Source organism: Anguilla anguilla, chromosome 16 (assembly GCF_013347855.1).
Source record: "Anguilla anguilla isolate fAngAng1 chromosome 16, fAngAng1.pri, whole genome shotgun sequence".
NCBI lineage: Eukaryota > Metazoa > Chordata > Actinopteri > Anguilliformes > Anguillidae > Anguilla > Anguilla anguilla.
Genome location: NC_049216.1, coordinates 22,214,337 through 22,228,676, shown reverse-complemented (window position 1 = coordinate 22,228,676; position 14,340 = coordinate 22,214,337). Strand labels below are relative to the sequence as shown.

At 42.5% G+C, this 14,340-nt stretch overlaps 1 protein-coding gene across 1 annotated transcript; it reads left to right on the top strand.

Annotated features, from left to right (window-relative positions):
• Positions 1-194: 194 nt before the first annotated feature.
• snupn (snurportin 1) lies at positions 195-8,766 on the top strand. The gene is made up of 9 exons (XM_035395684.1): positions 195-296; positions 1,985-2,149; positions 3,259-3,433; positions 4,335-4,439; positions 5,173-5,269; positions 5,405-5,502; positions 6,120-6,197; positions 7,092-7,172; positions 7,877-8,766. Exons 2-9 carry the CDS (start codon positions 1,992-1,994, stop codon positions 8,159-8,161), a joined length of 1,077 nt encoding a protein of 358 aa, XP_035251575.1. The 5' UTR covers positions 195-296; positions 1,985-1,991; the 3' UTR covers positions 8,162-8,766.
• The last annotated feature ends 5,574 nt before the right edge of the window (positions 8,767-14,340 follow it).

The window sequence follows — 14,340 nt, the reverse complement described above, 5'->3', positions numbered from 1 at the left end:
GCATTTCCATTGGTATCAATTAATTATTAATTTAGTTAGACAATAACTATTATGGAAATATTAAAGATCCACATCGCAGAATTGTCTTTTTTGTAAGAACAGTTCACTCTTTACTGTTTAGGCCAGTGTCTCTACTTTGTTTTGGTTTTGACACAGCGGCCATAACACAGGGAAATAAACTGGTCGTCCAGCAAAAGAATCTTGAGCCCTTAAGAAACTCCGTGTGAGTTCATGTAGGTACGTGACTACCATCAAAACGTTTCCTTCACGATTCATTGACACTGCACTCTCTTGAGGTAAACGTTAGAAAAGTTGTATTAATGCGCTAGAATATATTTTTAACATTAATTTAGGTAAATGTTAGTCTAGTTTAGTTATTGTTTATTTTAGTCATGAGCCTGATAGTCTAGCGAACTACTTATGAAATCACGACATGCTAGCTCGGTAGCTAGTTTGATTTCCCTAGCCTAGTATCAGTTGACAGTTCTTGCAAATTGCGATACATCATACCGTTAAGCGAGCTGGCAAACCATCTTGCCAAAAGTCAGCGGATCTATTGTGGATTATGCTTTTTAACGTTCTGTAGATTTTCGCTACACAGTATTGGGTAGCTGCACATTTAATCATAACGATATCCAGCTAACTAGCAAGCTACATGTACGTTAGCATCCTGCCAGTAGGTATCTAACCACATAACGCTAGCTAGATGGTGAATTATGTTAACAGTACTGGTTTATCACATATATAAGTTTGAAAGTTAAACGTATTGTCCTTGGGCATTGCTTGGCGATTCACTGTACAATTAGTACAGTTTATTAGTTGGCAAGCGAGCTACCTTGCTGTCTGTTCAATGGAAGCTGGCTGCATAATGCTTGTTACGAGCTCCCGCGTGTTTCCAACCGCTTTTTATCTAAGCACTGCATTACATTTATGAACTTGTGACCCTTATGTGAAAATGTGCCACAAAGCGTGGAGGGCTAATCTAGCAGTATAGGGGCCCATGTAATGCATGTTGCCTCTCGCAGTCGACAATTTCCCCTGTACAATTCAGGCCTTAATTTATGAACCTTTTATTTTATTTAATAAAAAATAACAAAACCATTTTAGTCAGATTGATATTAAATTCTCTTGTGCAAGAGAGACTTGAAAAACTGAGTAGGAGTAGAGTTTAGGCAGAATGTAAAAAGATTACTCAGCAATACTACGTGTTAAGATGGCACTAAACACCAAATATACACAATTCAGAGTGGATGCATTTTCTGATGCAGTTGTATTGACCCACAAAATGGCCGTTTAATATGTTTGAACAAAGAAATAATGTACATTAATTTGCCAAATCGTCAGGGCAATGCATTTTTTGGTCAATGTACTGGGATTGGCTTGCAATTGTTCAAAATTCAGTGGTGCCCTTTTTTGTTTTATTTTTATTTTATTCTGTTTTTTTGTTTGATTTTTTTACCCAAAAGAAGCAATGGTCTCTCCTACCATTTGGTTGAAGAGGCTTTGTGCAAACTTGAATGTCAATGAATTCAAATATTTCAGGGCAGATTTTCAAGAAAGCAACAAGCACTGACTGGACAAAGTGTGGGAAGGGTTGAGCGTAAGGCTGTGGGCATCCTATCCTTTTTTTTTTTTTTTGCTTGCTGTGATACTTGCACCATTACTGGAACTGGTTTCACGTGTTCAGCATGTGTATGTTTTTAGTATGTGCTGCTGCTATCAGGTTACACTCTTGCATGTCTTTTGTATATTCTGCAGTAATCTCCATATTGCGGGGAAAGTGTGATTATGTACTTGTGCTTTTAATCATTCACATGTGCACACACACTGAGTGAGAGAGAGAGAGAGATTGGAGGTGAAAGAGATAAACGTCAGAGGTGAAAATGACATTTCTGTGCTTTGAAGTTCTTGAACATCCCAGGTGCCTTTCCCTAAAGGTGCACTAAACTCTGATGCCAGAGGAATGAATGTGTGTGTTTTGTAGGGCCGCCATGGATGACATCACGCGGGCTTTGAGCGCCAGCTTCTCCGTCTCCCAGGAGCCGAACAGCACGGCGGCTCCGCACCCCCGCCTGGCCCAGTACAAGAGCAAGTACAGCGTGCTGGAGCAGAGCGAGAGACGCCGCCGCTTCCTGGACCTGCAGAAGACGTCAGTGCCACGCCCTGTGCCTCCTCACGCACAGCATTGCAGACAGTGGTCCACACATTGGCAACAACCTCTGCACACGGAGGACTACTTTAACCCTGAGCCTGTGTGCTGCGTTAAACCCTCAGTCTGTAGGCTGTGTTAACCTCAGCCTGTATGCTGTGCAGTGTTGCCAATTTAGCGACTTTGTCGCTAGATTTAGCGACTTTTTGACCTTCCCTAGCGACTAAAAATCTTATCTAGCGACAAGCGACAAATTTGGCGATTTCTCGCAACTTTGGTAACCTCCATTCTTGTTGTCGCGCAATAGCAAACATCACCTTTCACCGATTTGTGAATGACGTCACGTCTGCCTTTCCTAGCGCTCTAGCGTTACCCACGTTTATAAAAGTAATGATTGACCTATGTAGAATCAGCCATTGTAATTACACGGAAGTAGATGTTCTACAGATCTAACAGATACTACGCAGCTCGGCCAACGTCATTGGAAGGCAGGCAGACACAAAACCTACGCTATGCCTATTACCGTGCGTGGCTTAACATACTTTTTTTTTTGAAATATGCAAATGATTACGTGGTGACATCATACATATGCAAATTAACGTATGACGTCATCTAGCGAATTTTAGAGGAGGCCTTAGCTACTTTCCATAGAAAATAGTTGGCAACACTGATGCTGCGTTAAGCCCTTAGCCTGTAGGCTGTGTTAAGCCTGAGTCTGTAATAAATAATAATAAACTTTACTGTTCTCTCTTGAACTTGAGCAGATAAAGGTGAATGTAATGGATTTTGTCCATTGTTTGCTGAGAATGGACCCCACCTAGAACAGATAGTTAATTCATGTGTTTACTGTAGTTTGAATCACAACTTCTGTCTGGTCTTAGTGTCGACTACTCTGGTCTGTTTACAGGTAACTGTACAGTGTTTTGCTTTCCCTAATTTTTACGTTTAAAAAATAAAATGCATGCAAGCCCAGAACGAGACTTTTGTATGCGATGTGTGAATAGGTATACTGCGTTGAGTGTACCGTTAGGGATGCGAAGCTCTGTTCTTGTGTCACTTCCTTTTCCTTCTGGCTCCCATTTTTAGTGCATGCGTGTTTCCTTGTGCAGGAAAAGGCTGAATTATGTCAACCACGCACGGCGATTGGCGGAGGGGGACTGGACCAGTGCTGATAGCGAGGAGGAGGAGGCAGAGGTTGACAAGAAGGAGGCGGAGAAGGAGGAGGAAGATGAAGGGATGGAGATCGAACAGAGGAAGAGGTTACCAAGACACTATGCCAACCAGGTCAGAATTCCTGACAGGCTGCCTGCCTGCCTGCCACAATTTGATGACTGCTTGTCATACATATCTATATTGGGGTGGCAAGGTGGTACAGTGGTTAGCACTGTTGCCTCACAAGAAAGAGGTTCTGGGTTCGAGTCCCATCTGGCCGGATCCTCTCTGCGCAACATTTGCGTGGGTTTCCTCTGGGTACTCTGGTTTTTGCCCGCGGTCCAAATATATACAGGCACCAGAGCTCATTTGCAAAGGAGGTGTCAACCTCAATGCAGCTACTCTACTTAAACAAAGATTAAGTAGATAACTGAAAAATATATACGTATGTACTTTTTGAATTATTTTCAGCTTTTTAATTACTGCAGCTGATTTCTCTGTACGTTCTGCACCATTTGAGTGTTTGTTGGATTGTTTCACCTGGCCAGAAGAGGGCATGCACACTCACTGAAATGGGTTCTTCAGGTTTATCAAGCGGTTTTTATAGAAATATTAACACGAGGCTAGATTTCACTACCATTTCAATTGGATTATGTGCAAGTATTCATATTTAGATCAAAAGCCCCTCTGCAAAACATTAAAAAGTACTGCAAAAAGAAACAAACATTCGTTATTATAGTTAATGCATTACTTACAAATGAGTGTTTAAAAACAAATGTGACATTTAGTGTATGGTTAGGTTATCTTTGCAGTGGCAGGTGGGAGGATTGTTGATCCATTTGTTTACTGGGTGGGCCAGACACTGAGCATCACCAAAACAAGCTAAGCCTGCTAATACAGTCAGGGAGTTGTTTTTCATTAGTGAGTATTTACAGTGAGATACTGATGGTGAGTCACAGTGCTTTTCTGTGGATGGCTGTGGTAGGAATTCACTGGGTAAAATTGAACTTTCACCCCCCTCACCCCCCCTCAGCTCATGCTTTCAGAGTGGTTGGTTGAGGTGCCCCCTGACCTGGGCACCGATTGGCTGATGGTGGTCTGTCCCGTCGGAAAGCGCTCTCTGGTCATCGCCTCCAAGGTGAGCAGGGGCCCTACTGAATCTAAACACATGCGGCTTTGTTCTCTCAATTCTGGCTAAAATCTTTCAGCAAGACTGCTTCTGTTGCTTTAAGAATCTTTTTCTTCTTGCTACTTTCAAAGATCACAGAACACAGGCTGTTGTAAATTTGAAACTCCACAGACTCAACAGGAAGCGGTTTTACTGAATAATGGCTTCAGTCCCTGTCCCAAGGTGTCATCCATTTTGAGCACATCAAAGTTTTTCCAGTTGTATGTCAGCCATTGTAAGCACCATAATAATGTCATGATGATGTCATTAGTTATGAGTCACGACATTTGTCTGCATGCATACACTAGATGTGGCCCTTTCAGAAACAAACTGAAAACTGTAATGCAGTAATCTATTTAATATTGTGGATTGAGTTGTTAAAACCCAAAGCTAAATGATGATGGAAGTTAAAGAAGACACCAAGGGGTTTTCAAACCCTCCTCCCTTTCATATTGTGACTTCATTACATCATCATATTTCTCCGAATTCCCATTGTGATGAGAAAGCTTGGATAAGTACTATTACTGTTCTCAAGGCTGGCATGGGGAGATGATCTGATTCTCTGAAATGCAATGATTTAAATGACTGACCCTAATTCCCAGCATCTGAATGAGAATTTTGCTGGCTAACATACTTTTTCGCAAGCAGCTGTCCTCTGGTAAAAATCTGTTCCGTTTGATGTCTTCTTGGTGGGTAATTTCAGGGGTCCACAGCAGTGTACACAAAAAGCGGGTACTGCGTGGACAGATTCTCCTCTCTCTTACCAGGAGGAAACAAGCACAACTCCGCAATGGGAAAAGGTAAAATATTTGGCAATTCAAAAATTATCTGGCAACCCAACCGTTGACCATTCATGAATATTTTTGGTATGACAGCAGACACGTCTTTAGCCCTGCTGACAGCTCAGAGCTTGGTCTCGGTTTCTTCTGTAACAGACTACACTATCCTGGACTGCATCTACAGTGAAGTGGACCGAACATTCTACATCTTAGACGTCATGTGTTGGAGGGGCCATCCAGTGTATGACTGTCCGGTAAGAGTAGGAGCATATGGTGCAAGGAGTATTTTATTTATTTATTTATTGCTTACTAAGGTGTCTTATTTAATGTTAAATGCAGTGTCTATAGCACATTACTATAAAGTTTATGGGACATTATATTTGACTGGTACGTTTGAAATACTTATGTTTATATTTGACATTATTAAATTGGGGGGGAAAAATTGGAAAATAAAGCTCTGGATTTATATGTGAATTACTGAATTACTACATCTGTCCTTAAATTCATTCATTTGTTTTAGTCAGCTTGAAATTTCACTCGTTTTTGTGAATGAACCAGTTTGCCTGGCTGTGCAGGTTTACATTTTATTTCTTTATTGATTATTTGGATTGTGTTTTCCGGCACCACTCTCCAAGCAGTGTGTCTGGGTGCGCTGTCAACAATTTTTTTTTTTTTCTTTTTAATGGATCGGTGTGTAAATCACTGCTGCAGATGCCAACGTTGAAGCTTAGGATAATGATCATGCTGACTGCAGTCTAGCTGAAGGAGTCAGACACGGCTCCAGGAATGCTGTCTGCTACATAATTGTCTGGTGTCTCTAGCTCTGTGTGTGATTATGGTTTTATGATCATTTTTATTGCGCGATTTGCAGACGGAATTTCGGTTCTACTGGTTGCAGTCTAAGGTCCAGGAGGAGGAAGGGTTGTCGAAAATTGTCAAGCGTTATCCAGTAAGCCCCTCCCTGCCGTCCTTACCTCCTCTGCTTTGTCATCATCATCATCATCATCATCCTCTTCTTTCTCAGCGCGTAGCCGCCCCTCGTGCAGCTGTCCCGCAATCTACCTCACAGCCTGGAGGTCGCGTGGCGTTTCTGCCATTTCCTGCTTCTGCACAGCCTGTTCTTCGCCACTTCATCACTTCCTGTAAATGACTGAAGGGTGGCCATTACTCGCTGGAATATTCATTATTCATTTGCTTTGGCAGGCACCCTCATTCCCAGCTGCTAAAGAGCTTACATTTCTTGTACGACACGTTTGTACAGCTCCGTATTTAACCAGAATGATTCTAATTCTCTGAGTGCTTTGCCTGTAGATGCAACCACAATTTACATTACCTGATAGAGAAGCCTAGTTCTAAGCCCTCAATGTACTCTGCCACTCCAGGCTAGGCTAACTTTCTAGGCTAGTTTTAAGTGTCTTTATTTGTTGCAGTGAGGATATGGTTATTATCCTGTATTAGTGAGTGTGGTTACGATCCTACATTAGTTTCCTTGGTGTGCTTTTGATCCTACATTAGTTACATTGGCAGTGAGGTTAAGATCCTTGAGTAGTTACATAGAAGGTGAGGATATGGTCTGACTTTAGTTAGGAGGGTGTGGTTAAGATTGTACATTAGTTACATTGAGGGTGGGGTTATGATCCTACATTAGTTACATTGACGGTGGGGGTATGATCCTGTATTAGCTATGAGGGTGTGGTTGTGATCATACATTAGTTACACTGCGGGTGTGGTTGTAACCCTACGTTAATGGTGAGGAGGGGTGTGGCTGTGAGCCTGTATTGGTGACCATGAGGAGTGTGACTGTGATTTGGATTTTATTGTAATTTTTTTTTAACCTCCACAGTACCGATTCCAGAGTCTGCAAAGTGTGGGCTGCACCACAGAGTCCATCCAGCAGACCCTGGCACAGGAGTACACCTTCACAGTAAGCAGCCTACGCTTGCATTACTTAGCATTTCACATCTGCTTGCCAACAGCCACCCCCCCCGCCCCCTCATCTAGGGCAATATGCAGAGGATCCAGTTACACAGCGGGGGTGTCTGCCTGTGTCCAGACCTACCTCCGGCTTTCTGTTCCCAGTACAGACTCAAACTGGCACATCCTGCTACCCCGTGCTCACAGTTCAGTTCACTGTTAATCCTTATTCATCTCTAACAGAGGAGTAGTTGATTTAGCACTGAATGTTTTACTGTACTCCCTGTGTCACTGAGCCTGGGGTGACATGGCAGATTTTTACTAGACAGTCTCCAACTCTCAGAGCTCCAACTCTGCTGTTGCCGAAGTGAAAACTTTACAATTTGATGCTTCCGCTGGGTATTCATGAAGGGGGAGTGCAACAAGATTAGCGCTGATGGTGGATTGTCTGCCTTTGGGAATGCCTGTGCATAATTATTTATAAAAGTTGTGTTACAGACCAGAACCTCCTGGGGGAGGAATGGTCAGAGCACACAAGCTAATCATCTGGTGACTGTAGAAAATCAGTGGCAGCATCCACTATCTGTGGCAGCATCCACTGTCCTCTGTCTGTAACTCTTGGATTGATTGCTCTGGCCTTGGTGCCGTAGCCCTGATGGGTGAGAAATGACGGTTGCGTGTTGTGACTGTTGTCATGGCTGCTCCCCCCCACAGGTGGACGGCCTTCTGTTTTACCACGGGCAGACCCACTACACCCCCGGCAGCACCCCACTGGTGGGCTGGCTGAGGCCCTACATGGTGTCGGACATCCTGGGCATCCAGGTGCCGCAGTGCTCCCTCACCGCCAAGCCTGCCTACGCCGGCCACCAGATGCAGCAGATCCTGGAGCACAAGAAGAGCTCCACAGGGGTGCGTCCAGCCGACCAGAGCGGCCGCTACGAGCTGGAGCACCTGTCCACCCCCGAGTGTCCCGCAGAGGACACGCCCCAGCCCATGTGACAGCCCCCTCGCTCTCCCCTCCCCCGGTTTACGCAGGAAGCTTGGGTTTGAGGGTAGAGATGGCTAGGTGTGATTTGGCTGCTGGACTTATTAGCCGAAGCTCTGCAGCTAATCCCTGAGTAATGAACTGCCAAGGGGACAGGAATGCTGGAAGGCGCTAGGAGTCCTGCTACCAGAAGCTCTTTTGAGGTTCAGCTCTGTAATGCAGTTTAAATCATGTGCTTTGTTTATTGTGCACCGTGTAACCGGGAATGTGAACAGCACTTAAGGCGTGCAAAAGTTAAAGGGTCTTACAAGAAGCAAGTTAGTGTAGCCTCCAGTGGATGGCTTCCAATTTGTACACACAGTTGCTTGTTGTAAGATCTGGCCTGGCTCAAACCACTGTGCTTTGGGGATGCTGTTTCTGTTCCTGTGTGATCTATACATTCACAGTGTGAACTAATGATAGACTGCACACGTCTGCAGAATGAAATTGTGTGCGTGCCATATTTTAAACGTGTTATTTTATAACCATATTTTACACACAACCCTGACCATAATCAACGATCGGTTATTTTAAGTGTTTGTTTGGTTGTATCTTGAATAAATACTGTTTTTGTAGTTGTTCTTTTTTCTTTGTGGAACTTTTTCTCAGAGGACCAGACCATTGGTAAATAAGGAGTAGCCTACTAATTAACAGTCAAAATGATTAAGCCAAAGTCAAGCTAATTTAATCTAATAGAATAAATTTATTTTCTTGTAGTTTATTATCTTTGCTTATAAAGTTATCTATCTTTAAATATAGTGCATATAATATATTGTTGGAGTTTCTACCATTGAACTTTAAAAGAAAATATTTTTACAGCTTACCAATTATGTATAAAATACTGAAATTGGTTGCAATGGAAATAATCTCATACCATCCAAGCAGATGTGCACACATTTCCAGACCAGTGAGCAGATATCATGTGGTACTAATTAAAAATCATTAATGTATGTGCGTGCATGCACGTGCAACTGTTTTACGTGAGTGTGTGCATGTGTTACTCAGTCCACCACATGCTAGTGTTTCAGTGTGCAATCTTCAATGTTTTAACAGACATACCCTGAAATATTCTTGTTTTGATTTCTCCCTTAAAACAACTTTAAAGAAAATGCAAAACAAGATAGAATTTTGTCTCTAGTGATTTGTGTCACACATTTTGGTGGTGAGTAATCATTAAATTCAGTTTTTGTTCTGGCCCAATATCTTGGTGATTGTGGGAGGCTGACGTTTGGAGTGGCACATTTGCATGCAAGCATAAACCGTAAGTCTCCTGGTAGTCACTTACACATTGTTCAGTAATTGCATTTGTTGAGATCATTTTTCAGAAATTACGTAATCTGTTTTTGCACAGATGTTAATGACTTCTTGCGAACTTGTGGTAAAGCAGTACCATTTTCGGTTGTGTAGCGAATCCACTTTAAAGCATTTTTCATATTACAGAATAATATATAGAGCAGCCATGTGCTGGTTTTATATTAAAGTAAAATGTTAGTGAATATTCAGCATTGACAACCAGTAGTTCCTTATGTATTTATTGTGGGAGGCTGGCTTGCGGTAATAGGCCGCCATGTCATGAGTAGTAAAAACAAGGCCAGGGGTACTTGTAGAGCATCAATGAATTAAAATGCTAAGATGTCGACGTTAAACCAACCATACTGTCTGTAAAAGAGTGCCTGTTAAAGGAGTCAAAATAGATTATATAAGCCGTCTGCTCTTTCATTGCACAGATATAGCCTGCTACTCATTATGTTGGTACATCGGTGTTGAAAAGGACTGCTGACTTTGATGCGAGGAGCATGGGTGTGGGTAGAGCTGGTGTAAACAATGTCATGTCTGCAGGCCTCTGTCCTGCTCAGCTGGGAAAGAGGCCTCGATGGTCTTCCTCAGGGACGTTCTGGCAATCAAATGGTTCGCTCCTGCCAACAAAGACCTGCCTGACATTACTTGAATGACCGCTCCCTAGGCAGAGGTGGAAAATCCCGGTTCAGAAAGTCCTCCCCAGTATTTTGTTCCAAACCTTTGGATTAGCGAATCAGCACAATTCTTCAGCCAGGAGATAGAACTAAGTAGTGAAATCAGCTGGCTGAGTTCAATTGTGGAGGAAAAAACATGGCAGAACTTTCTGGCCCCTGAGCTTTCCAACTCTGTCCTTAGGGGACATGGCACAGGGGTACCTTCTGTTCGAACAGAGCTTTTGAAAGTTTTTTTGGTGTTGGAAAATACCTTTAAAATAATTTGCACTGTGTGTGCGATGCTTCTTTTTTGCTTTCTGGCAACTTATTTTGTTTTTGGCATGTGACAGGGTATAGTGTATACATATTATCAGATATATTATACTCTGCCACAATTCACAAAAGAAAAAAATGTATCCACTCCTGTGAAGGGGAAACTGTATGTTGAGCATTGAGCAAGTCCCATACTGTTTACACATGAAAGTAACCACATTCACAAAACATCTGCTTTTTCTGAGTTACTGTAAGATGAGGCTGAAATTTGCATTTTCATTTGCATTTTGAAGTGGTTTTTTACCCAAAGTAATTAAATGCGTGCAGAAACAACTTTTTTTAAAGATGAAATGCGAAAGATAATTTCTTCAAGGGAAAGAAAATAAAGGGCACAGAAGACTAAAAATACAACTGAAAGTAAGCTGCGACTTGTGCGGTCAGAAAGAGTATGTTGTGCGTGTGTTAGTCATCAGTAGCTTTCCAGGAACAGAATGTACCTGTCAGCTCAAAAAAAAAGCATTTCCCAGCTTGTCACGCTTTCAGTTACACGCTCTTTTCCACACTGCCTCCCATTAAAGCAAGAGGCAGAGTGAGCCAGGCAGCCAAGCAGATCTCTTTATAACCCCAATGGCCTGAATGCTTCTGAAAAGCAGCCTGCTGCAGTGCTTCCAGGCCATGGGGGGGTGGGGGGGGGCAGCTATATACTCAAAATAAAAAAATGGGTACCAGTGGTAAATAGTTTTTTAAAATTGCGACAGCCAAAAAGGCACTTTCGCTGTCTCAGGGCAGGGGGCATATGGTTTAGCATGTTGCCATCCATCTCAGCATGTGCCAGCAGTGCTGTGATCCCTTCTGGGCATTGTATTACATAGTGGTGTGCTAGTTTCCCCCTGTGGACCTCCTGTGTCAGAGGGCCAAAACACTGCTGATGTATCCCGTAATGGTTTGTAATATGACTGGGTATTTACCGTAGTTACTTAGGTTAATATAGCCGCTAGAGAAGAGTGTCCTGACCCCTGCTCCACATTGCTGTTACTAGTATTTGTTTAAACTTTGTCACTGAGGGTTAATGTTGCAGGGAGTAAACCTATACCGAAGCTGTGTCGGACATGCTCACCCATGTGAAAACATAGTATATTTCAGTATATGTGATGTTTAATTGTATAAACTACAATTATACTTCCAGTGTGCTGACGCACACTGCAGTATACTTCAGATAACTATTTTTTCACATGGGCAATCAGGTCATAAATGGGAGACTATATTCTACCATGGTGCATTAGTAGGTCTAGACTTCCCGGAACTGTAATAGCTCTGATAAACCCTGAGACTGATATTGACTAAATAATTTTGTGCTGCTCAAAAGTTCTTAATGTATATGATCACAGTGCCCTTTAGAAGTTTTCGAAATTCTGTACCTTGAGAAACGTCCCCACCCCTTAAAAGGATTACCCTGTGTCTGTGGGCCCCCACCCAAATCAAATGGTTTTTTTTTAAATATACCGTTGTGTTTATTCTTGTCTCTTTGTGAGTATGGTAAGTATCAGCACCTAAACAGAGTTTGGCCAATTCCTGTCCTATTTCAATCCACAAGCTCCCTCTTGTAGGAGAACTGATGAAGACTTTCCCTGATAGGTTGGAGATACCAAAGGGGATGGGGCAGGTCAGAGCCACAGCTATGAATTCTCCAGTCTGGGGCAAAATATATTGGGAGCCCCCCCCCCCATATATTGTGTAAGGGATTTCAGATTGGGTTCTTCTGTTGCTCGCCACTCTGGCTCAAACATCCTGCCCCCTATACAGATTTCGCAACCTTGTTTTCTAACATCCTGTTGTTGCTCCTATCGCAGCTCAGTGGAGGAAAGGGCATTGTGCATCTCACTAGAATTACAATAGTGATCTTCATTGCTGGTCCTGGTGGGCCGCGGGGTCTGTTGGTTTTTGTTGTTACTCTGCACTTAATTGATAAATTAAAGCAGTCAATTACACAGTCAACTCACATCACATGGTTTCTTAGGTATTTAGCCAAAAACAAAAACCAGCAGACCGTGTGGCCCACCAGGACCAGCAATGAAGATCACTGACCTACACACACATTCTCTCTTTCTCTCTGTTAAGTACAAATTAACATCTCATCATTAAACATCTCTGTAAATGACTACTGTGTATAAATGAAAGAATATTGGTCTTTATAAGCAGTAAAAGCTGCTTGACAGCTGAAATAATTCATCCTTTTTACAGATCACAATTAAACTGGACCTACACACTTATCAATTACCATGGGATATCAGCACTACAGTTCTCAAAATATGCAATCTATGACTCTGTAGAATGTTACTTTTACAAGTAAAAATCAATAAACACATTTCTAAATGGCAACCAAAGATGAATCAAAAATAGAATAGACCATTATATACAAGTTCCTCAAATAAAATGGTCTTTTAACTGAAGGTTCTTTTATTTTACTCGAGAGGGAGTGAGAGAGGGCAGCCAAAATAACACTGTTTTTTAATGGTATCCCCTCAGAAACGTAAGAGCACGTAGCATGATTTACAAAGAGACGGGAAGCTCAATACAATCCAGCGTTAACAGCATCTTTGCTTGAGTGGTCTCTGCAAAGCATTGTCCTTAATGAGCTCGGTGCTGGATGTGAGGGGAATGCAGGCCAGGGGATCCAGCCAAATTAAATCCCAGGGACTGTGCGCGCTTCGCTAACCAGGCTCTTTAATTAGCCAGCACAGGCCAGCTTGGTGGCAGTCAGCACGCCGGGGTCATGTTGTTCTGACTGTCTGCAGCAGAAGACTTTTTGCCTCGCGGTGAATGTGTTGTATTGCCCTGAGATTTTTCCTGGGTGATGTCACGCGGGACTTACTGCAGCCCATTGATGCATGAGAACAATAGGGGCCACACAGGGGCCTGCATGGCGCTCTTTTGTCAGGGCCTGAGACAGAAGGTGGGCAGACCCTGAGCCTGTCAATCACTTTGTCCCAGATGACATGATGAGGTAAGCCCCACTGCCAGGAAATCTATTGTTATTTTAAAACTTCTCTTAGCTGGTTTCCAACCAAGTTGTTTTCTCCTGACATAGGCCACTATACTTTAAACTAAGAAAATGTACTGAGGTTTTGAAGTGCATGTTGGTGTGGGAACACTAAATTTAGGCTAACTGATTTCCTGGTGACTTTGTCCAGTGTCTTAATAATGCTAAAGGTGTCACTCGAGGAAACAGTGGCATTGAACTTTGCTAATCCTGCTACTGAATCAGTCCATTCAATGTTGCCGTAGCTCCTTAATGGCTCCCTCAATTACACCAGCTAACTAAACTCCATAGATGAACCAGGCAGAATGGGTCTCCCCTAGTGATTGACAGTTTTCTGTTGATCTGTGCAGTTACAGAGCAGGGCCCCATTCAACATTCATCCTTCCGTGCAACCTGGTCTCAGTCTGTTGCAATGCATTTGTTGCCCCCCCCCCCCCCCATGATATAACTGTAGATGGTAGATGTTCTGTACCTATGAATATATTGATTCTTATCGGTCGTGATCATGCAATGTCAGTGATGTAAATGGTTTTGGATAAATCTGCCAATTATTATTACTATTGTTATTAGTAGTAGTAGTAGTAGCAGCAGCAGTAGAAGTAGTAGTAGTAATAATTATTGAATAATTATTGTCAGTAGTTTTATTTAACGATGCTAAAATATTTTCATCGATGAAATTAGTTATTTCATTTCATAAGTCCTGAAAGGCGTATGTATCAAAGCTGGTGATGAATACTGGTTTGCTGGTCACAAGCCGTCCAGAGATACATGCCGACAGCCCACATGTCGATAGCTAATGTTTATTCCTTCAGTTTAGCCAAAGCATCGAAATAATCGTTGGGACGGATCTATTTTTGATTAATTCGTGAATGGTGCTGTAGCTATGTTT

What these genes read in the sequence shown, in the direction of transcription:
- snupn (XM_035395684.1), top strand. Translation starts at nt 1,992, where the DNA reads ATGGATGACATCACGCGGGCTTTGAGCGCCAGCTTCTCCGTCTCCCAG. An exon ending in TTCCTGGACCTGCAGAAGAC is followed by an intron (nt 2,150 to 3,258) that starts GTCAGTGCCACG and finishes TTCCTTGTGCAG; the next exon opens with GAAAAGGCTGAATTATGTCA. An exon ending in CTCTGGTCATCGCCTCCAAG is followed by an intron (nt 4,440 to 5,172) that starts GTGAGCAGGGGC and finishes GGGTAATTTCAG; the next exon opens with GGGTCCACAGCAGTGTACAC.